The sequence below is a fragment of the Sturnira hondurensis genome, unplaced genomic scaffold, assembly GCF_014824575.4.
Source record: "Sturnira hondurensis isolate 20B ecotype Veracruz unplaced genomic scaffold, ASM1482457v3 Scaffold0006566, whole genome shotgun sequence".
Lineage (NCBI taxonomy): Eukaryota > Metazoa > Chordata > Mammalia > Chiroptera > Phyllostomidae > Sturnira > Sturnira hondurensis.
The window spans coordinates 1,832,509-1,857,422 of record NW_028079197.1 but is presented as its reverse complement, the minus strand read 5'-3'; the positions used below and the strand labels follow the sequence as shown (position 1 = coordinate 1,857,422).

Sequence of the window (24,914 nt, the reverse complement as noted above, 5' to 3'; positions counted from 1 at the left end):
CCCAGGATTCAAAGTCCTGGGCTGGGGTGTGGGCTCCGGTTCCAGGCTAGGCTTTCCTGGTCCCGTAGGCTGGGGTGCGAACCTTTCCCAGTGCTATGGGGAATTCAAGGGCGACTTTCAATTATCCCAAGCCATTGACATTAGACTCCATGTGTGATCAGAGCTCTCTGGTTTGCTTCCTCATGCCCATTCCTGTCTCTGTCACTTTAAGCAAACAGACCTCTCCTGGTGTTTTTCAAACTGCAACCGGCCGGGTAGGGAGGGAGCTGATTACCTGGCTCTCTCCCAAGGACCTTACTTCCAGCCCTCGGGTCCCAGAGACCCCGGGCCCTGGTGCAGCCTAGCAGAGGGCTTGCAGCTTCTGCGGTGTTCACTTGGACCTTACTGACCTGCAGCCGTCTCCTCACCATCTGGTCATTCAGTGTCCACTCCACTTTCTGGAGTCCTACCTTCCTATATGCTGGGTCCCTGTTGGCTATGTGCTGCACTTCTCCGCAGATCAGCCAGGTTTTTCTCTGGTGTGTGGGGGAAAGTGGAATCCTTTGTCCTACTCTGCTGCCATCTTCCCCGAGATCTTTTCCTTCATTTTTTGACCAAACCAAATAGTTTTTGTCAGCATCCTGAGTACCCGTATTTTGACCTGTGCATCTGATAGGATATCTATTTCCTCTTCACTTAGCTCTTTTTCTTGAGTTTTGATTTATTCTTTCATTTGGGCCATATTTCTTTGTCTCAGTGCACCTGGTATATTGTAAGAGGCAGGGCCTTAGGTATTCACCAGGTTGGGCAACACACTTTGCTGCATTGTGGTGCTGTCTGTGAGTGAGCGGTCAGAGAGGGAACAATGCCGCTTGCTCAGATCTTGCCCCACTTTGTCTTTCACACTTCCCACAAGTGGATTGTATTGTTTCAGTTCCTGATTCACATGTGGGTGGGCTTGTGTGCATTCTAGGATCCTGTGGGCCTCTCCAGTAGACTCTCCTGTAAGACTAGAAGTTTCTCCTGCCACTGCCACCCTTACAGGTTTTTCAGACAGAGGTTTTGAGGCTTTATTTCCCTGTGCTAGAACACTGTGTGGCAAGGTTTGTCTCACTCCCCAGTTGTTACTCCTGGTTTATCTGCATGTGAATGTGGGATCACCCAGTCTGCCAGCCACCACCCCCTGGCTTCCCCTGTCCCTCCATCTTGCCATTCTTGATGAATGTCTCTTTTTAAGTCCTTGGTTGTCAGAGTTCCATGCAGTTTAATTTTCTGGCAGTTCTGGTTGTTTTCGTTTTTAAATTGGTTATTATCCTTCTTTTGATTGTGAGAGGAAGTGAAGCATTTTTACCTATGCCTCCATCTTGGCTGGAACCTAAATTATTATTCTTACTTGAGTTTATATAGAACAGAAGATTTCCTGCATAATTCTTTTATAAGCATCAAAACCATTATCTACTTATGTACTGTAAACATTTGACTTTTCAAATTTATGGGCCATTAATTAATAATATGAATGCCAGCCATATTATCTTGGCAAGAAAGAACAGAGGTATTTTATTGTTAGGTAATCTTGGAAGAGTTCATTGTAATTAATAATCCTACTGTATTTCATTCTGCCATCACTACCTCATGGATTTATCTCTCTACTGGGAAATTATTTAGAACATGAAATTGTTTAGAACATTTTTCCTGAGGAGGTTAATCTCTCTGTATCAGGGTTTCTCAACCTTGGCACTCTTGACATTTTTGCTAGAGTACATTTTTGACAGGGAGATATTTAGCACATCTCATTAGACAGTAGCATACCATCCCTCCCCCTTGGAACAATGAAATATGTCTCTAGATATTGCCAGATAGGGGAGGGGGGCAAACATCCCCTCGGTCCCCCTTCCTCTACAGAGAACCACATGTCTTTATATTGCTTTAAATTATGACTTGAAAAATGATTAAAATGTTATTTTGGAATGTTTTTTGGAATTACTCAGGTAATAGTTTCTTTAAGGGTAGCTTGGTATAACCATGGTCTGGAGGTTGTAGAGAGTTTTCATGTCCTTTCAGTGTTAAAGACCAATGCTATTCACAACCAGTCAGTAAACTTAATGAAAATAGAGATAGAAGAGAATATTGAATTTACTGAGAAGGTTGACATGTCATGTACTGTTACTAATGCAGAAATAATAGGGAGTTTTCTGAATGTTAAAAAGTCAAAAGAAGTTGATAAAAAGACATGAAGAAGATGATTTTAGTAATATCTTTTTTAGCTTTTGAAGTAATTAATTAGAAAACCAGCTGTATTGCTTGCCAAGAAAGGGCTCCATTTTCACATTCTGCTTTTCAATGTTAAGAGCAAGAAACAAATGGCAAATAAAGAAGTTGTTATCTTTATTTTTTAAAGCAATTTCCAGAATATGTCATAGGGGCAATGTGGGTTCCCTCTGTGATTCTGTAAAAATGATCATTGGTGGTCATTTAAAGTGCTGTGTGAAAAAGAAATGTCTTTGTAATGATCCACAGAAATGAGATTCTGTATTCATTCACATGACATGTATTAAACTTCTCATGTGCCAGGTTATGTCAGGCAATATAGAAAATAATAAAACATTCTGCTTGAATATTCCATTAAAATAATTCTGGATGAATGGAAATTTTATGATTAGGGATGGATACCAATTGCCATCAATCAATTACCCACTTTTCCAGTTGATTATGTAGTGTTAACTGTCTGTTTGCAATACCTCTTTAAAAGTGTTCACCCGGGTTGGTATGGCTCAGTGGATTGAGTGCTGGCCTACGAACTGAAAAGTCACTGGTTGGATTCCCACTCAGGGTACATGCCTGGGTTGCAGGGTAGGTCCCCAGTTGGGGGCATGAGAGAGGCAACTGGTTGATGTCTCTCCCTCTCTTTTTCCCTCCCTTCCCATCTCTTTAAAAATGAATAAATAAAATCTTTTTAAAAAGTGTGTGTGAGTGTGTGTATGGCATATATCATGTATGTACTTTAATTCTTTTAAAGCTGTTTCTGAAAGCTATATTCATTTTCTTTTATGCTTGCTAAAATCTTCTTTAAATTATTCTCTTTATTAAATATACATGAGAGTTGAATAAAACATGGTCCTATATTATTAATTTATTTTTGATTATACAGTTGCTCTAATATCATTAAGAAAAATTGATGTCACCCTCAAGGCCAGAAGTTTTGCCAATTATTGCCAGTTGGTGTCAGAATTTGAAAAGCAGGATTTTTATTGAAAGTCCGGTATAGTCTTAAAAACACTTTTTGTTAAGAGTGATCAAGTTAGATTATAGGTATGATAAGGAAAAGGTAAAATCTTTATGATATTGGATAGACTGGAGTTAGTAAAACAAATAATTCAACATTTAGGCAGTTACAGATAAGTAGGAAAAATATAGAGTTCTAGCACTTGAAAATACATTCTTCCTCCTTATTTTCTAATGTCAGTCTACATCATGAATGTATAGACCTATTCAGAGCCATGAGCTCCCTGCTCTCAAGCAGGTGATTCAGAAACAATTTTAGCAATATATACCTAAGGAAACTCAAGCCAGCTTGGTCTAAGGAATAATGAAATCTTGTACCATGATGGCCATTTTTTAGTGTAACCTAACTGAGACCCATTAACTATTAAATATTTTTATGTATTTTCTATGGAACTAACTGATCTGTTGACTACTATTCTTCAATCTTTTTTATGGCCCCTAAAAGTTGCTGCTCTAATATACATGGGTATAACCTATATTTATTATTTTTATTATTTACTTCTTTGAAAAGATAGAAATGGCACTAGATTATGGCTATTTATCTAAATAACCCCAAACTGATAAGTGAGAAATACTGCTAGAAAGCAAAATTTTTAACATGCAAAGATTTTTATTCATTTTTGGTTGACTAGAATTATAACTAATAATACAAGGGGAAATAATGTAATATGTCATGGTTAATCTTTGACCTTTATTAATGGGGCCTTTGGAGTTTGGAGTCAGACTAGACTCATATTCAAATCCTGGCCCAACCACTTAAAATTTGTTGTGACCTTAGATAAGTTATTTTTAACCTTTCTGTAGCTCACTTGTCCTAGCCTTAATAAAAAGGATGTAATCATAGTACCTATTGTAATGGATTCTTTTAAGGATTATATGAGATCGTGTGTGTAAATTTCTTGGCACAGCACCCGATGCATAGTGAATGTTCAATAAATGATAGATATTATTTTATCTTTCTAAAAGTTGGTATTCCAAATTAATTCTGGCTGTGAATAACACAATTTGATTGCATTGCTACCTACACAGTGAAATAAACAAAAGCAATTACTTTAGCACTGAAAAAAAGGAACCTTCTGTGATTATGGTTTTAAACCAGCTTTTAGGTTGATTTCTCAGGTCTCATTTATCTTTACTGACCTTGGGAAGCTTTTTGCAAATACATATAATGCTTCTATAATGTAAAAATGGTCCGAGCCTAAAATCTAGTGAAACAAAATTTTGTATATTCCATAGTCAGATGATTGGTCCTAGTGACTGATTATTTCTTGAAATATTCATCTCATTACTGTGAATTATATGACAACTTTTAATTTGCCTTTGTTTGTGATTTAAAAAATTTCAGATCTCTTGTGGAAGAGGAAGACCAACACATGAAATTGTCCCTTGGAAGCAGCGAAATGGGCCTCTCATCCCATTTGCAGTCTTCCAAGGCAGGAGCCACTCGTATCTTTACCAGCAATACCCACAGTTCTGTGGTGTTACAGGTAACCTAAACTGTTCTTCTTTTAGTGTTTACATGGCTTTAGAAACTACCTAGGGTTTTGGTGATGCGGGATGTCAATAGTGGAGGAGTTTTGTACATGTTTGGGGACAGGGGTTATAGGGAAACTCTACTTTCTGCTCAAGTTTGTTGTGAACCAAAACCTCTAAAAAATTAAGTTTATTAATTTTAAAAAGCAAACAAACACCAGAGGAGAAACCTTGAGTGGAAATTGTATACCTTTCTGGTCTCAAATCTCCAGAGTTCATTCTTCGTTTTATTTGTGTAAAGGAGGTCTTGAGATCATGGCACTTTCTTAGAGAATGTTGTACCTAGCAACATTAACTTTCCATCGTCTCAGCCAATGTAATTATCACAAAGTCTTCTCACTAAATTTTCTAGTTCCTCACTCACAACTTATTTTACTGTCACCTTTATCATAGTTCTAAAGGTTGTATTTATTTGATATCTCAACTCACATTAGCAATGTGAGAACTGCTAGATGCAAGTACACTGATAGATATAAGAAGTAGTAACTCACATCCAAGGATAGGACAAAAAAAAAACCAATAAAAAGCCAAAAGAACATACAGAACTGCAATGTGGAGGTATTTAGTGTAGGGATAGACCCAGTACTTCTGACCCTTGTGGTCATTCCCTGACCTCCGTGGGCATTGCTGAATCAGAGAATCATGTAATACTGAATGTCCATAAATGTCTTCTAGATATAGTTAAATTGTATCGGTGTCCTGTGCTTAGTAAGATAAGGAAAATAAATCTTTCTAAATGCATTTTTAAAAGAAATCTCCCCAGTGAATTTCATGTAAATATCTGGTCAAGAACCATTATAATAAAGCAGTATATAGTGTAAAGTATAGGGTTAGTGTACTATACATATAACATAGTGAGGGAAGAAACTTATCCTTGCTGTATGGCCTTGTGGTGCTATATAATTTTTCTGGGCTTCATTTTTCTTATCTCTAAAATGTGACTCTTGACTAGAAGACCTCTAAATTCCCTTCTAGCTCTAATCTGTGTGATTCAGTGAAATCACATTTTTCTTAAGTTTCAGTTTCTAATGGGAGGTGAGTTTAGGGTTCATTGTTCTGTGGTTATCATCAACAGAAATGTGAGGATCAGGAATGAAACAGTTTCCATTTCCTTGCATTTTAATTCTACATAAATGGTTTAACTATTGGTTTTTAAAGGCTATGGGAGGAGACAGTAATGGGGCAAGCAGATAGGAGAAGCATGAGAGAAAAGGGTTTTTTTTTGTTGTTATATTAAAGTACTTTCTCTAAAGAAAATACAGAGACACCCATGTACCCCTCCACTGTACTTCTGACCTATCCATGACCATAGTCATGTGTTAAAGCCAATGTTTGTGGTTTTGCTAATTTTTAAAATGTACTTTGAACCAAATAGTGAAAGCCATTTCAGTGTAGTGAAACAGATTTAGAGCCGTGGTTCTAAGATTTTGGTGCATATCAGAATCATAAGGAGGAGAGCTGTTAAAGCAGTGTGCACTGGTTTCCACTCCGTTTTCTGAATCAAAAATAGGGGAGGGAGAAATGTGCACTTCTAGTAAGTTCCCAGGTGATGCTATACATCTGTGGAACATACTTTTAACCACTGTTCTAGAGGCAAAGTCTGTCTTCCACCAAAAGAGATGGCCTCTCTCTTGACCCCCAACATCATATGGAGGTAAGTTAATGTTATAATGGGGAAACAATGGGAGTACCTTAATATCTACCCATAGGGAAATGGCTACATGAATTATGTTACATCAAATATGTAATAATGTGCAATCACTAAAAAGAGCAGGGCAGACCTGTATGTATTGAATGAATAGACTATATATAATGAAAGAAGTAAGAGGACAAAGGTGGTATATCCATACAATGAAATACTATTCAGTTATGTAAAGAAATGAAATACTGATACCTGCTACATGTGGGTGAACCTTGAAACATTATGCTACATTAAAGAAGTTAATTGCAAAATACCACATATTATATGATTCCATTTATATGAAGTATCCAGAATAGGGAAACCAATAGAGATATAAAGTGGGCTAGTGGTTGCTTAAGGTTGGAGAAAATGTGAGAATACAAAGGTGATACCTAAAGGGTACAGGGTTTCCTTTTGAGGTGATGAAAATATCCTAAAATTGATTATGGAGATGGTTGCACATACTCTCTCTGAATATACTAAAAATCACTGAATTATACACTTTTAATGGGTGAATTGTATGGTATGTTAGTAATGTACTAATAAAGCTATTAAAATAGTAACAGAGCAATATGTACTGTATCCCATCTATTTGTAGAAAAATATATAATATGTATACATATATGTGATATACATGTATAATGAAAAGTCTGGAAACATTGGGGTGCTGGTGAATGATGTCTTACATTTTGTGCTCTCTAACCCTGCACTATTTAATTTGTTTTACAATGGAAATATTTTTTCATGTTACCTTTGTAATTAAAAAATGCATAATGGTTGACAAAAGTATAATTGGGCCTTAGAACCCTTAGTTCTGTCATGTTTAGCTCAGCCTTTGTTGGTCCAGGTTGATGTTCAGAACAGCACTGTGAAAGTAACCTGAGAGTTTGTATTAAGTAAGACATACTTTTAAACTTTTTTAATGTTCTAATATTTTCTGTGGTGGCATAGAGGTACCATTCTGTGTTGCTTTTGAAAAACTTTGTAGACTGTCTTTAAAAGTCTATTAAAAACTATGTTCACACAAAAAGAGATTATTAAATACATGCACTAACAGGGACCTTTTCTCTTTTTGGTATCTAATTGTAGTTGTGTAGTTGTCAAGGGAACAAGCTAGAGAAGTGTTAAATGTGTAAATGCTCTCATTGTTTTAAAATTAGCAATCACAGAAACTCCAGCATCAAAAGGTATTGAAAGTAGCTATCAAGGGGACAGATCTATGAGGAGAGGCTGTCTTAAGAAGTCTCACTCTGGACTACCCATTGCTTAACTGTAGTGAAAAGTTCACATGTTTAGGCCATAACTGGAAGCCTAGTTTTACCACTTACCAGCTAGTTATATGACTTTGGGAAAGTAGTTTATCCTCCTTAAACCAGCTTCCTTATCTGTAATATGGGTAAGAGATATGAGGATTAAATGTGACAATTATGAGAAAGTAAAATGCATAATGTATTTTCCTTCCATTTGAATCAAACAAGGAAGGTGTTAGAGAAAGTGCAGCTGATCAGAAATGGTGAGTTTTCCAAATAAAGTGTCCATCTGTTGGGCTTCTTCTCTAACAGAGTAGTCATTTCCATCCAATAGGTTTTAGCAAACTAGGCTGTCAAAGAAAGTGCCTGGAAAGAATTTTGATACCTAATAGGATTGGATTCCTAGAACCTTGAACAAATCTCAGGAGGATCCAGATGGAATTAGAGAAAATGACTTTGACTTAAGTAAAGAAGATTAAGTAGGGTTTGCTTAAATAGTAATTGGTAAAAACCAAGGACTATTTCGTTTTCCTCACTCCTTTCCTACTACTCCAGCTGTGGGTAACTTATGGAAAACTTCCATCCTTTGACTTTGTTATGTTATCCCAGGTTGTCAACATCTTTCTTTTACTACCATGTCTTATGGTAACTCATTGAATCAAACCCTTTTTAGAAAGTTTATTGCTTAAAATAACAGCTTTATGGAGATGAAATTTATATAAGATATAGTCACCAATTTAAAGTATGTAATTCAATTATTTTTAACATATTCACAGGGTTTTGCAGATATCACCACAATAGGTTGTAGAGCATTGTCATGCCCTCAAAAAAAAAAAAACAATGCTTGTATCCATTAGCAGTTCCCACTGACTTCTACCCACTTCCCCAACCCCAGGCAATCATTAATCTACATGGTGTCTCTATAGATTTATTTATTCTGAGCATTTCATATAAATGGAATTATATAATATGTGGTTTTTTGTGACTAGTTTCTTTTACTTAGCATGATGCTTTTAATGGTAATCCACATTGTAGTATGTAACAGTACTTGACTAGAATAATGATGAATATTTATGACTGAATAATACTCTATTGTATTGATATGTCACTTTTTAAAATCCATTCATTCATTGATGGACATTTGAAATATTTCAGCTTTTTGGCTATTATCAATAATGGAACTGTGAGCATTCATATACAGGAGTCTGTGTGGATGTGTTTCATTGGTTTTTCATGTATACCTAGGAGTGGAATTGGTATGTCATATAGTAATTCTATGCCAAATTATTTTTTAAAAGAACTTCCAGAGTGTTTTCTAAAGTGGCCATACCATTTTACATTCCCATGGTCAGTATATGAGGATTTCAGCTTTCTTATTGTTGTTCAGTTGCAGTTGTCCCTATTTTTCCCCCTGTTGCCCTCCCCTCCCCTGTCCAACCTCCACTCCCAAAGATAACCGTCCCCCGCAGTTGTCCTTGTCCGTGGCTCCTTTTACATGTTACCTTTCTTTCCCTTATTCTCCCCATCTTCTATGTGGAATAATACACTGCAGAAAGAAAGAAGGAACTTGTACCCTTTGCGACAGCATGAATCGAACTGGAGAGTATTATGTTGTAAAATAAGCCAGGCGGTGAAAGACAGATACCATATGATCTCACCATTAACAGGAACCTAGTCAACAAAACCAACAACCAAGCAAAAAAGAACTAGAGACATAGATTCCAATTTTTTTATTATAGCCATACTAGTAGGTGTGCAGTGGTATCTTGTGGTTTTGATTTTTGTTTCTCTGATGGCTAATGATATTGAGCATCTTTTCATTTGTGCTTATGGCCATTTGTATATCATCTTTGAAGAATTATTTGTTTTGACCCTTTGTCTACCTCTCAGTTCAGTTATTTATCTTTTTATTATTAAGTTGGAAGATTTCTTTATATATTTTGTGTGCAAATCCCTTGTCAGACACATGATTTATAAGCACTTTCTCTCAGCACCTTTGATTTATATTCTCTGTTGTTCTGCTGTAACTCCAATCTTGTCAATCTCTAATCTAGCATCCATTCAGTGATATAATCTTTGCTTCTCTTTTACTTTAGTAGAGTTACTAGGACAGATATTCAAGGCAAATGTCTGGAACATCTGATTTTTCATGATTCTCTCTCTATATATTATTCTTTCACACTTTGATGTCTTCGTACCCATTTTCTCTCCCTGAAATGCCCTTATTTTATTGTACTTTTTTCTGCTTGGTACACCCCTATTCATTTATAATGATCCATCTTAAATGGTAAGTGGTAAAATTGAAATTCTATTTTTGGCTTAATCTCATGTCCTTCCCACTATAGTTATGTAGTGGGTAATCCTGCAGAGTGAAACTCTTTAAAACAGTCTCTGCCAATGGATCCATTCCCCAGACAGCTACTTTCAATGCCTTTTGAAGCTGGAGTTGTGTGACCCAGACAGAGTTAATGGCTTCTTCAATTCCTACCTGTTAGTCACTGTTAATATCATCTATCTGTGAGATCCCAAGATTTAGGGTCTAATTTGTTGTTTCTGTATGCCTATTATCTAGTGCTGGAGTATCTGGTAGATGCTTAATAAATGTCTATTATTATTATTGTTATTTATTATTAACATTATTATGATAATTTAAAAAGATAATACTTATAAAGAGCCTAGGCCATTACCTGACACAGAAGAAGCCAGTGCTCTCACTGCTCTAACTGGTATTGTTTGTGGAATAAATGAATTTGGATGGCAGTTATATACCATTTTCATATATACTTGTCTCATTGATACTTGAAACAATGTTATGAGGGAGAAAATGCAAGAATTATTATATAGATTAGGAAACTGAAGCTCAAGTTTGTTAAGAGGATTGCCTGAAGTACTTAACCAGTAAGTGACAAAAATTAGGAATTGAACATAGGTTGTCTGTAAATTTGTATTTGTATGTCTCCTAGTATTGCTCTGTACTGTATTTTATCATTTAAAATATGTTATGTATAAATATTGTTTTCATTGACTATAAGTATAAAAACATGTATTAACAAAGGCTAAAAGATAATTTGACATGAATGATATAGTACACATTTTATTATTAATAGAAATAGCAGAGAGCCCTGGCTGGTGTAGCTCAGTGGACTGAGCATGAGCCTGTGAAGCAAAGGGTTGCCGGTTCGATTCTTAGTCAGGGTACATGCCTGGGTTGCAGACCAGGTCCCCAGTGGGGAGCCATGTGAGAGGCAACCACACACTGATGTTTCTCTCCCTCTCTTTCTCCTTCCCTTCCCTTCTCTCTATAAATAAATAAATAAATAAATAAATAAATAAAATATTTTTAAGAAGAAAAAGAAATAGCAGAATTATGCAGAACGTTTCCTGCCTGCTTGCCCTTCTACCCCTTCCTTGCCAAAATTTGAAATAGAGAAACAAACAAAGCGGAGAGAAAAAATATTAAGTGCCAGTTGGAAGCATCCTTGTTTCAGCTGGTAGTAGTGTATATTAATTATATAATACTTAACCTAGGTGGAAACAAATCATTTCCTAATGATTGGCTATGCTTATTCAGACTTATAAAGCCTGAAAATGCCTCTCTCTCTGAATTTCTGGACTCCTAAATGGTATTTTCTCATTTTAAGATTGGTACTTATTATATCGCTCTTCCCATATTTTTCTCCATTTTATCTCTTTACTTGCTCTGTGCAATTATAGTTGTGAAGTCAGTTAAAGGTATCATTTTATGGCCTCAAATTATTATCTATTTAATAGAATGTTAAAGAAGGGGATTATCCCCCAAACCTATACAAATTAACTTGTGTTGCTTTCCGGTGGGCTAACTTCATGAAATGCATATCCTAAGGTAAACATTTGGGTTGCTGATCATGTTATGTTGATAAATTGTACTTCATTTTAAAACTTTATGATCATAATATAAACAAGTTTAAAAATACATTGTTATAACATACAGATGATGTATTATAGAATCGTGTATTTGAAACTTATATAATGTTATTAACCAATATCACTGCAATATATTTAATTTTTGTTTATTTATTTTAAATCTATTTTTAATTTATCCATTAAATTAAAAATAGATTGAATTTAATGGATACATTTTTAATTTAATGGATAAATTAACTACCCTCCACCCCTTTCCCTCTAGTAACCACCATGCTATTGTCTGTGTTTATGAGTTTCAGTTTTATATTTTACATATAAAATATCATATGGTGTTTAGCTTTTCCTGACTTACTTATTTCACTTAGAATAATATTCTCAAAGTCCATGTTGTTGCAAATGGCAGCATTTCATCTACTCCTAAGGCTGAGTAGTATTTCATATTATATATGCACCACACCTTCTTTATCCAATTACCAATCGAAGAACAGTTTGGATGTCTCCATGTCTTGGCCACTGTAAATAATGCTGCAATGAACATAACAGTGCATATATCTTTGCAAATAACTGTTTTTGAGTTTTGCACGTAGATACCCAGAAGAGGGATTGCTGGGTCCTATGGTAACTTAATTTTTTTTAAAAAATGTATTGTTTACATAAGAAGGAGAGGCATAATGATTTTAGGGCCACTTATATTTTATAAAAGAGGAACTCAAATAATCTAGGTTGTTAAACTTTTCATTAAAATGATACTTTTTATTTTTTATTTCAATTTCCTGAATGGCAGCTAGAATACAGAGAAATTAGTATATAATTTTTCTTGGGGATAACTCTTTGGGCACTCAGGTTAGGATATACTAGTTTATTTTAATACTTCTGAGTGTGTATCTTTAAGATATAGGTTGGAGGAAAGTTTACCATCTTTTCTTTTAGACTACCTTAGTCTGTTATTGCCCTGATCTCTCAAAAGAATTTTGTTATTTAGCAAGTGTCGAAGTGATAGAGAGGAAAAGCACATACCAACTAAGAGTCAAATATACTGTGTAGTAGGAAATTACACTTTCTGATTGTTTGTTGCTACTATATAGTAATACAGTTTGCTATTGATTATTGAGCTTATATCTCGCATCACCTGGACAAATTGACTTATTAGTTCTAGGAGGTATTTTAATAGGTTCTGTAGGATTTTCTAAATAGAAAATAATTTTGCCTTAAATATAATTTTATGTTCCTTTTCTTTTAAAAATATTTTATTGTTTATGCTATTACAATTGTTCCAATTTTTCCCCCTTTTCCCACCTCCACCAAGTCCACCTCTCACTTCAATAGTCAGTTACATACCATGGTATCTTCCCTTTAAATGTGATGCATTTATTTCATTTTCTTGACTTACTGTACAGAATAGGAACTACGGAAAAAAGTGTTGAATAGAAGTGGTTACAGTGTACATTATTGCTTTGTTCCTGATATTAGGGGGGAAAGAATTAATTTTTTAACTGTTAAGTGTGATGTTAGCTATAAATTTGAGAAAGTTTGTTTCCATTCCTAGTTTGCTGAAAAAATTCTTTTTACTTATAAATGGGTGTTGGGCTTTGACAATGCTTTTTTGTACCTATTGAGATGATCTTATCATTTTTAAATCTGTTAATATGCAAATTCTATTGACTGATAATTTTTTTTTACTTATTGATTTTTTTAGAGAGAGAGGCAGAGATAGATAGATAGATACTCATTTGTTGTTCCACTTATTGATGCGTTCATTGGTTGATTCTTATATGGGCCCTCACTGTGGATAGAACCTGCAACCCACATTGGCATATTGGGTCATCACTAACCAACTAAGTTACTTGGCTGAGGGTTAATCAACTTTTGAATGCTGAATCAACCATGTATTGTAGGAATAAACTTGACTTGGTCGTCACTTATTATCCCTTTTACATATTATTAAATTTGACTCAGTAAAATATTTGCATCTTTGCTCATGAAGGATTTTGGTCTTAGTTTTCTTTTCTTTTCTATTTTGTTTTTTGCTTTATTGTTTTTCAAGTATAGTTGTCTCCACTTTCCCCCACCACTTCCCCCTATGCCAGCAATCCCCACCTCCCACCCTTGATCTTACCACACTTTGGCTAGGTCCATGGTCCTTTATACCTGTTTCTTGATGACCCTTTCCTCTTTTCCACCTGTGGCCCCCTCCCAACTCCACTCTGCTTACTGTTGGTTAGTTCTTTATTTCATTGTCTCTGGTTATATTTTGCTTGCTTGATTATTTTGTTGATTAGGTTCCACTTATAGGTGAGACCATGTGGTAGTCGGCTTTCACTGCCTGGCTTATTTCACTTAGCATAATGCTCTTCAGATCTATCCAAGCTGTCACAAAGGGTAGGACCTCCTTATTTCTTTCTGCTGCATAGTATTCCATTGTGTAAATATAGTATACATTTTTCATTCACTCATTTACTGGTGGGCACTTTGGTTGCTTCCAGCACTTGGCTATTGTAAATTGTGTTGCTATGAACATTGGGGTTTATAAGTTTTTTTGAATTGGTGTTTCAGGATTCTTATGGTATAATCCCAGCAGTGGAATCACTGGGTCAAAAGGCAGATCCATTTTTAGCTTTCTTAGAAAATTCCGTACTGTTTTCCACAGTGGCTTCAACAGTCTGCATTCCTACCAACAGTGCACTAGGGTTCCCTTTTCTTCACAACCTTGCCAGCACTTGTTGTTTTTTTATTTGGTTATGATGGCTATTCTGACCAGTGTGAAGTGTTATCTCATTGTGGTTTTAGTTTGCACCTCTCTGATGGCTAGTGATACTGAGCAGCCTTTCATCTGTGTCTGAGCCCCGTCTGTGTCCTCCCTGGAGAAGTGTTTGTTCAGGTCTTTTGCCCATTTTTAAGTGGGTTGTTTGTCTTCCTGGAGTAGAGTCATGTGAGTTCATAATATATATTATAGGTCAAACCCTTGTCTTAGGTATCATTGACAAATATGTTTTCCCATATGGTTGGTTCTCTTCTCATTTTAATGCTGTTTTCCTTAGCCGTATAGAAGCTTTTTATTTTGATGAGATCCCATTTGTTAATTGTTTTATTTTTTTAATTTAATTCTTGTTCAATTACAGTTTTCTGTCTTGTATTCCCAGCCCTGCCCCCCAAGTGCTCCCCACTTCCCTCCCATTTCTGCCCCCCCACCTTAGTTATTGTCCATGTGTCCTTTATACTTGTTCATGTGAGTCCCTCCCCTTTTCCCCTGTGATTCTCTCCCCTCTCCCCTCTGTCTGTTTATTGTTTTCTTTATATCCCTTGCTCTAGGGGACATATTGGTGAGAATATTACTGCATGGAATGTCTGAGATTTTTTCCTCCCTCTGTTCTCATCTAGGACTTTTATGATGCCATGACTTATATTTAAGTCTTTTATCCACCTACAATTTATTTTCATGTATGGTATGAGTTGGTGATTGAATTTCATTTTTTTGCATGAATCTGTCCAGATATCCCAACACCATTCATTGAAGAGGGTATTTTTACTCCACTTTATGCTTTGGCCTCTTTGTTGAATATTAATTGACTGTAGAGACTTAGGTTTATTTCTGGGCTCTCTATTCTGTTCCATTGGTCCATGTGCCTGTTTTTGTGCAAGTACCAGGCTGTTTTGATTACAGTGGCCTTGTAATACAGTTTGATATCAGGTATTGTGATCCCTCCTACTTTGCTTTTTTTCTCAAAATTGATGTGGCTCTTTAGGGTCATTTATGATTCCATATAAATTTCTGAAATGTTTGTTCTATATCTGTGAAATATGTCATTGGTACTTTAATAGGGATTGCGTTGGATCTATAAATTGCTTTGGGTAGTATGGACATTTTGATGACATTAATTTTGCCAATCCATGATCATTGTATGGATCTTGTATGTTACTTCCTGTTTCTCCCTTGGTGCCTTTAAGATTTTCTTTTTGTCTTTGAATTTTGCCATTTTAATTATGATGTGTCTTGGAGTGGGCCTCTTTGGGTTCCTCTTGATTTAGGCCCTCTGTGTTTTCTGGATTTGTGTGACTTTTTTGCTCATCAAATTATGGACATTTTCCATCATTTTCCATCTTTCCTTTTCTTAAAGATTTTCTCTAGCATATCTTCCAGTGCTGGTTTGGTAGAGGTGTATTCTTTCAGCCTTCTTTTGTGTGGGAAACTCCTTATTTCACCTTCTATTTTCATTGAAATCCTTGCTGGGTAGAGTAGTCTTGGTTGCAGGCCTTTGCTTTTCATTACTTGGAATATTGCTTTCATTCCCTTCTGGCTTGTATTGTTTCCATTGAGAACTCAGCTGCTAGCCTTATCGATGTTCCCTTGTATGTTACTTCCTGTTTCTCCCTTGGTGCCTTTAAGATTTTCTTTTTGTCTTTGAATTTTGCCATTTTAATTATGATGTGTCTTGGAGTGGGCCTCTTTGGGTTCCTCTTGATTTAGGCCCTCTGTGTTTTCTGGATTTGTGTGACTTTTTTGCTCATCAAATTATGGACATTTTCCATCATTACTTTTCCAAACAGGTTTTCTATATCTTGCTCTTCTTCTCCTCTGGTATCCCTCTTATATAGATATTATTACTTTTCATGTTGTCTTGCAGTTCCCTTACCCCCTCTTCATTTTTTTGAGTCTTTTTTCCTTTTCTTACCCTTTCTGGGAGTTTTTTTCTACCTTGTTCTCCAGGTCACTGGTTTGATCCTTTGCTTCATTTGGCATGATTTTGATCCCATCTACTGTATTCTTCAATCAGAAATTGTATTCTTCATTTCCTCTTGGCTCTTGTTGATAGTTTATATGTCCTTTTTTATCCTGGTGTAATACACAGTAAGTTCCTTGTAGCTTCCCTGTAGTTTTTGGAATTCTCACTGAGCTCATTGAGATTGCTTATAACCATTGTTTTGAACTCAGTAGCTGATAGTTGACTTGCCTTTATTTCATTTAGTATGCTTTATGAGGATTCCTCCTTTCCTTTCATTTGGTGATTGTTTCTTTGTCTTATTATTTGTGAGTTTCTTCTACTTTGTTTCTGCTTCTTAAAATGATCTGTTTAGACTTTCTGACTTTGTGGTGTGAACTTCTATGGTAGACCTGGAAGATTCAGTGATGCCGTCTCCTTGATCTCCTGAACTTAATGCTCTTGGGATGCCCTTTATGCCATTTATATTGGCTCTTTGGATATAATTACCTTTTGATTGTTGTTGAATCATTCCTTGGTCACTCCTTCCCTCCAGCTGGTTTACTGAGGGTCATTGTGCCCACCATGTCTTATATGTGGTTGTACAGTTGCTGTCAGAAGAACACCACAAAGCCCAGGAAACAACCACACACCTGCAAAAATATCTCTTCCGCTGCCATCCCAGTGTCAACAGCAAAAGAACTATTATTAATAAGGCTGTAAAGAGATTAAGATTATTATAAGAAAGGAGAGAAATAAACTATAGTATAAAATCTAGTGACTTAATATGTACAAATTTAATGGACAAGAAATGAATGTTAAAAAGCTATGCAAGAAAGAAAATATTGCTAATCATGGAGAAGACCACAGTGGATTTTGTCTTAGTAGCCTCTAGTATTTGCCACTGTTTTTCATTTTTGGATCTGCCTCTGGTTTTGTCAGATATTGAACCTGTCTGACCTTAGGCAGCCTGCTCAGAGACCGCCAGGGATCTACTGCCTGTAGCTGTCTCCTTCAGTTGTTAATCTAGTCACTCTGCACTCAACAGTAGGCTTAAGCCCCAAGGGTGGGACAGAATTCCTCCTGGGATGGGCATTATTGTTTCCCTTTAGGCTGTTGCTGCTCGGAGGGGAGTGGTCTACCTGAGCAAGATGGCTGCATCTGTATGGGGGATGACTCAGCACCAGGATCCTGGTGGCTATTCTCTTAGGTCTCTCTCCAAAGCCAGTGTCCGGTGTTTCCTTTAGCATCTATAGTGCAGTCTGCCCTGCCTCCTTTGCCAGGTATCTGCTGTCTGTGGCTGACTCCTTCAGTTGTTAATCTAGTCTCTATGCACTCAGCACTCAGGCTTAAGCACCAGAGGGCCAGGGCAGAGTCTCTTCTGGGGTCAGGACTGTTGTTTCCCCTCAGGCTGCTGCTGCTTGTAGGGGAGCGGCCTGCCTGATCAGGATGACTGCTGCAGTATGGGGAATGACTCAGCATCAGGCTGTTCTCTCAGTTCTCTCTCCAAAGCTTCTGTCCCTATTATCTCCTTAGGCTACTCTAGCCCACTCTGCTCCCAACTTTGCTGACATCCTGGGTAAGTGGCTGCAAATGAAAATTTGTGCATTGGCCCTTTAAATAGTTCCTTGCATCTCCAGACTTCTGTCTCTGGCAGAGAGCAGCCCTGAGGCTTTTCACCACCAGTTGTTATCTGTGTATTTTTGGGCTCTGGTGCTCTAGGCTGGGAATCCTAGCTTAGGGTTTGGATACCAGACTTCTCAGGGGGATCCAAGTAGTTGCTTAATTATCCCTCTGATGCTGCCACCTGTGGGCACCCAGTCAGTCTTCTTGAGTCTCCACCACACTCCTTACGAGGCATTAGTGCTGAACATAATTCTTCTGTGTGTCCAAAATTATAAGGCTTCTCTCGCTATTGCTCAGTTGTTTGTTCTGGGTGTTTTCTCCACAATTTAGTTGTAATTCCATATTGGTCCTGGGAGGAGGTTAGTGTGTCTTCCATTTACTCCTCTGCCATCTTGCCTCTCCCTTAGTTTTTTTATCATTGTCTGATATTGATAGCATGGCCTTGGAGAATGAGCTGGGATTTATTTCTGCCTCTTACCTTTCCTGATATGTTTGTGTAGAATTGGTGTTATTTCTTCCTTAAATGTTTGATAGAATCCACCAATCAAAATTCAATTTTATAGTAGACATATGGCTATTCAGGTTATTTATTTCTTCTAGGATAATCTTTGGTAGCTGTGTCTTTCAAGGAATTTGCTCATTCTGACTGAGTTGTCCAGTTTTTTGGCATACAGTTCATATGTCCTTATTATCCTTTTAATATCTATATAGTCTCTAATACTAACACCTCTCTCAATTTTGGTTTCATAATTTTTGTTTTCTCTCTCTTTCCCCTAATCATTCTGGATAGAGTTTTATCAGATGTACAGATCTTCTCAAAGAGCCAGGTTTTGGTTTTATTGCTTTTTCTCTAATTTTATGTTTTATACTTAACTAATTTCTACTCTGATCTTTATTTCCTTTCTCCTGCTTAATTTTGGATTAATTTTGGTGGCTCTTTTACTACTAATTTTCTAAGGAGGAAACTGAGATATTTCACCAGACTGGTAATAAATATTCTTTGTTCTTAAATCTATTTTATCTCACATTATTGTCATGCCAGGTTTCTTTTATCTGGTTGTTAGCTTGACATCTTTTTACTTTTACTTTTTAATTTTTTTAAGAATTATAAAAATTTCTCTTTAGAGGGTAAGGGAAGGAGAGTGGGAGAGAAATATTAATGTATGGTTGCCTCTGGTGCGTTCCCTCCTGGGAACTGGCCTGCAACCCAGGCTTGTGTCCTGATTGGGAATCGAACCGTGATCCTTTGGTTCTCAGGCCCGTGCTCAGTCCATTGAGCTATACCAGCCAGGGCTACTTTTTAATTTTTTTTAAATTTATATGCAGTGAAATAAATTTTTATTGGTCTATTGGTTTATGAGTTTTAACAAATATATTTTTATGTGTAATTACCACCACAGTTATAATACTGGACTGTTTAATTATCCCAACATATTGCCATTGGTAGTCATATTTGTCCCAGCCTCTAAACTCTAGAAACTACTCATCTATTTTGTGTCACTGTGTTTTTGTCTTTTTGAGAATATAAGTAGTATCATACAGTGTATAGATTTTTGAAATTGGCTTTTATTCACCTAATATCTTTGAGATCTATTTCCTTTGTTGTGTGTATCAATAGTTCACTCCTTTTTATGGTTGAATAGTATTCCATGGTATGGAACTTTGTGTGGTCTCTTTTTTCATACTCCTCAGTCTCTACAGTCTCTTGAGTTCTTTCCAGTTTTCTAGGTCTCCCTTTTTGATCCCCTGGCCTGAAAGCTGGGGCTTTATTTATCCTGCTCTGCTATGCACTGACCACAACTGAACCCATATCCTGGTCCAAATACAGATAAGTATTCACTGTAGAAGAACTATATCACTCCTCTGATCAATGATGAAGATTCCTCTCCCTCAGAATTTTAGGCATTTGCTGTCCCCACTGTCATCACTTTCACTGTTGCCACAACTTACTCTTTTGGAATTTCTGGGAGACTGGGACTTAAAAGAGAAGAAAAAAAGTAAAATGGATTTTCTTCACTTTCTCTGAGCTTTAAGAATCTTCTTTCCTTCTCTTCAAGCCAGAATTAGAGACTTCCCTGCTCCTAGATGACTGCATCCAGGTTACATGATGCCTTAAATGTACCTTGGAGTGTACTGGTGGAAGAAAATAGAGGGTAGGGAGGAGTACTCACTTTCAGTTTGGTGGCACTTTGCATTCTGATTTCTTCCCTGATCTTCTGCTATCATTAACACATTTTACATTTACTTTTAAACTTTGTGAGGTAGAATCAGAGAGCATCATTTTTTCTAAGGCAAACTTTTTCCTAATACTAAGACAAATCCTTTTGAGTACTCTACCCAAAGCCCTACAATTAGAAAGTTTCCACCTTGTGTTTTGAATAGGAACTATTCTCAGCCCTCTGTGAGCCTTGGAGAGTGTTCCTTGTGGATATTTCTTTCCCCAGTCAAATGCACTGATCAGAACTATCCTGAATACTTCAGGGGGACTGTTTTTAGATTTCTGTCACTTTCTGTGCAGATCTCTCCTCTTGTATTCTCCCCTACAAACTTAGCTGCCTTAGCAGGAAGAAAGAAGGGGCTACTACCTTTTGTGACAGCATGGGTGGAACTGGAGAACATTATGCTAAGTGAAATAAGCCAGGCAGTGAAAGACAAATACCATATGACCTCACCTATAAGTGGATCCTAATCAATGAAACTAACAAGCAAGGAAAATATAACCAGAGACAAAGAAATTAAGAACAACCTGACAGTGACCAGAGGGGAGGTGGGAGGGGATAATGGGGGGGAAATGGTGAAGGGTCTTCAGGAATAACTATAAAGGACATATGGACAAAACCAAGGGGGGTTGGAATCAGGGGAGGGAGGTGGGGATGGCTGGGGTGGGGGGAGTGGTGGAGAGTAAAAGCAGACAACTATACTTGAACAACAATAAAAAATTAAAAAATAAAAATTAAGAGAAAATTACTGGCACTTAAAAAAAAAAACTAGCTGCCTTAACCCACTCCTACCCCCCACCCAGACTTTCAATCCTGGAAAGATATCAGGCTTTGCTTGGGTTCCGCCTGCCTGTAAGTGGAAACTCCAGGCAATAAGCAATCATAGGGCTCATCTAATTAATTTGTTGTCATACACAGATCCTTCTCCTTCATCCAGTCTTAAAGTTTTTTTCATATATTTTATCTGGTTTTATGTTGTTTCAAGAGGTAAAGTAAGTCCAGTCCCCATAACTTCGTCTTCACTGAACACAGAAGTGACACCCAAACTACAGGTGCCTGATTATTCTAGAGTTTAGGTTACAGATAGCTTTACAGAGAAGGACATTTAAAAAATAATTTATTTCCCAATTACAGATGACATACAATATTATATTAAAGATTAGACTTTTATATGTCTTAAAAATTATCATCCCAAGCCCTGGCTGGTGCAGCTCAGTGGATTGATCACAGGCCTGTGAACCACAGGATCGCGGTTTGATTCCCAGTCAGGGCACATGCCTGGGTTGCAGGCCAGTTCCCAGGAGGGGACTCACAAGAAGCAACCATATACTGATATTTCTCTCCTTCTCTCCTTCCCTTCCTCTCTAAAGATAAATAAATAAAATCTTTAAAAGAAAAATAACTCACTTTAAAAAAAATTATCATCCCAATGAGTCTAGTACCCATCTGACACCATACGTAGTCATTACAATATTATTGACTGTATTTTCTATGCTGTACTTTGCATCCCTATGACTTTTTATAATTGGTAATTTGTACTTTTTAATCCCTTTCATCCTTTTCACCCATCTGACCAACACCTTTCCCATCTGGTGACTTTCAATTTGTTCTCTGTTCTCTATGAGTTTTGTTTCTATCTAGTTTGTTCATTTGTTTTGTTTTTTAGACACTACATATAAGTGAAATCATATATTTGTCCTTGTTTGACTTACATCACTTAGCATAATGCCCTAAAAGAGATCAAATTTGAACTAGGCTTAGGAGGAGGGAGGATATTCTATATGAAAAATAATGACATAAAGTTCCTCAAAGAGGAGTAAGTTTGGGTTTTTACCAATGAGATAGTCTAGAGAACAACTTGATAAGATGATTCAGAATACTTAGGGAAATAAGGAAAAATAAGGTCGAATAGTTAAGTTGGAGCCAGATTAGAGAAGTCTACTTACGTTGTGGAATATCTGAAATTTTTTGTCTATGTTCTTCTCTAGGACTTTTACAGTGTTGCAACTTATATTTAAGTCATTTATCTATCTTGAATTTTTTGTGTATGTCGTGTAATTTGGTGGTCGAGTTTCATTGTTTTTTGCATGTACCTGTCTAAATTTCCCAACACCATTTAGTGAAAAGGCTATTTTTTCTCCATTTTATACTTCTGCCCCCTTTGTTGAATATTAATTAACCATAGAGATGTGGGTTTATTTCTGGGTTCTCTATTCTGTTCCACTATATAAGCAGAGATATTGAAATAAAGAACAAACTGACAGTAATCAGAGGGGAGGGAGAGGATGATAACAGAGAAGAGAAGGGGAAGGGTCATCAAGGAACATGCATAAAGGACCCATGGACAAAGCCACAGGGGGGAAGGAGGGGGGTGGGAGGTGGGCGTGGGTGGGCAGGGGAAAGTGGTGGTGGGAAAATGGAGACAACTGTACTTGAACAACAATAAAAAAAGAAAATTTTAAACTCCAAGTAGTGTTATATGAAAGCTGAGTTTAATTCATATTAATATAAACTTTTATATTCAGTCTATTTATCTATTTATTTCAGATATGCATCTGTTTCTTTCCTGCCCCCTGAATTAAATGAAGAGCAGTCTCATAAAAAAACAGCTATGGTATTTTTTTTACCTTGTTTGAAACTAGCCCATATGCTATAGAGCATAATACAAGCACTGTGAGGCCAGTTTCAATATTATTTTTCTTTTTTTTTATGGCCACTAAGACTGGTGTTCTGATCCAATGGAAAAGGGAATTGAAGGGTTAGGGTATTGTTTTGATCATATTTTACAGTTACTTAAAGATTGGAGTAAACACATTCCTTAACTTTGTGGGTTTTTTTTTTTTTGGTTGTTGCTGTTCCTTAATGTTTGTTCATAAAAAATATTTTGAAAAATTTTATTTATTTATCTTTAGAGGGGAAGGGAAGGAGACAGGGAGAGAGATATCAATGTATGATTGCTTCTCATGTGTCCCCTGCTGGGAACTGGCCTGAAACTCTGGGAACTGGCCTGCAACCCAGGCTTGTGCCCTGACTGGGAATCGAGCCACAATTGTCTGGTTCGCAGGCTTGCGCTCAATCCACTGAGCTACACCAGCCAGGGCTTAATATTTTCATTAATAATGTTTGTTGTTTTCCAGCATGGGCTGGTATAGATCAGTGGATTGAGTGCTGGTCTGCAAACCAAAGGGTTGCCAGTTAGATCCCCAGTCAGGGCACATGCCTGGGTTACGGGCCAGGTCCTCAGTAGGGGGGCACATGAGAGGCAACCACACACTGATGTTTCTCTTCCTCTCTTTCTCCCTCCCTCCCCTCTCTCTAAAAATGAATAAAATCTTTTTAAAAAGAATACTTTTTGCTTTTTTCCAGATGCACTTTCTTTTCCCCCGACATTTTTTTATTGTTGTCTAATTATGATTGTCTCCATTTTTCCCCCACCACTCCCCCCACCCCAGCCATCCCTACCTCCAACCCTTGGTCTTTCTCCTCTTTGGTTTTGTCCATGTGTCCTTTATACATGTTCCTGACAACCTTTCCTCCCCCATTATCCGCTCCCCTCTGGTTACTGTCAATTTGTTCTTAATTTTGGTGTCTCTGGTTATGGTACATTTACACAATGGAATAGTTTGCAGCAGAAAGAAAGAAGGAGCTTCTACCCTTTGTGACAGCATGGATGGATTTGGAGAGTATTATGCTAAGTGAAATAAACCAGGCAATGAAAGCCAAATAGTATATGATCTCACCTATAAGTGGAACCTAATGAACAAAGCAAACAAACAAGCAAAATATAACCAGAGACATTGAAATTAAGGATGCACTTTTTTACTACATTTTATATTTGAAATTTCACTGATTGAAACTAGATAGAATACACTAATAACTTATTTCCAGTGCTGGATTTAGTGGAAAGATTTGCTTATCAGGTTGCTTTTTAATACCTGAGAATGTCAATCTAGCTTTTTTTCACAATAGTACTATATTTAATTTGAAAGCTATTGACATCCAACCAACTCTTGGTATTAATTATTTGTAGCTAATCTGTTTTTATAATATTGATGTATATCCTCTTCTGTTTTAATATGACTATTTTAAAATTTATGAAACTTATTTAAAATATTCTGTCCTTCAAGGTATTATACATGTACCTACCTCTATTTAATAGCATTTGAAGTTTTGGTATATTGGGTAAGTTTAAAGCTTTTTAAAAAATGCTAAGGTTTCCCCCTACATTAAAAGGATGTAAAGAAAAAGGAAAAAACAGAAGATATGGGGAGATTTGCCAAAGAGGAAAACATTAGACTATAGAAATTGAGAACAGACAACAGTACCCTCATGAATGAAACTCAACATCCAGAGAAAACAGAAAAATAAAGAACCAAGGTAAAGGTTGGGGCAGAAAGAAGTTGAGTTTAAAGTGAGAAACAGTTTTAAAGATACTAAAATACTAATTGCAAACTTTAAGCAATTTTGTGTAAAATAGAACTGTATTTGTGTATAGTGGACTACCATATGGAAATAGAAATGTGTCTAGAATTCTGACATGAGAAATGAATGAAAATTTGGTGGAAGAAATATTATTTTATAGTAAAATCACACATTTTAAGTGTTCAGGGTATCCTTGAGAGTCCTTATAGAGTTAAATAGGGGAAAATATTTATGAGTGAACGATATAAAATGGTTCCTATCATCCACAGGGCATATGTTCAAGACCTCTGGTGGATAACTGAAACCACAGATAGTACTGAAC

The 24,914-nt window shown here is 36.6% G+C and overlaps 1 protein-coding gene and 1 pseudogene across 5 annotated transcripts in view; one reads left to right on the top strand and one right to left on the bottom strand.

The window, feature by feature from the left end:
• The window catches only part of KLHL13 (kelch like family member 13), a 246,011-nt gene that overhangs the window by 194,528 nt on the left and 26,569 nt on the right, over window positions 1-24,914 (top strand). For all 5 annotated transcript variants that reach the window (XM_037050178.1, XM_037050183.1, XM_037050180.1 and 2 more), the window contains one exon: window positions 4,607-4,748. In XM_037050178.1, coding sequence (XP_036906073.1) covers window positions 4,607-4,748 — 142 coding nt within the window. The remainder of the gene's footprint in view (window positions 1-4,606; window positions 4,749-24,914) is intronic.
• Window positions 22,797-22,930, bottom strand: LOC118989865 (uncharacterized; annotated as a pseudogene).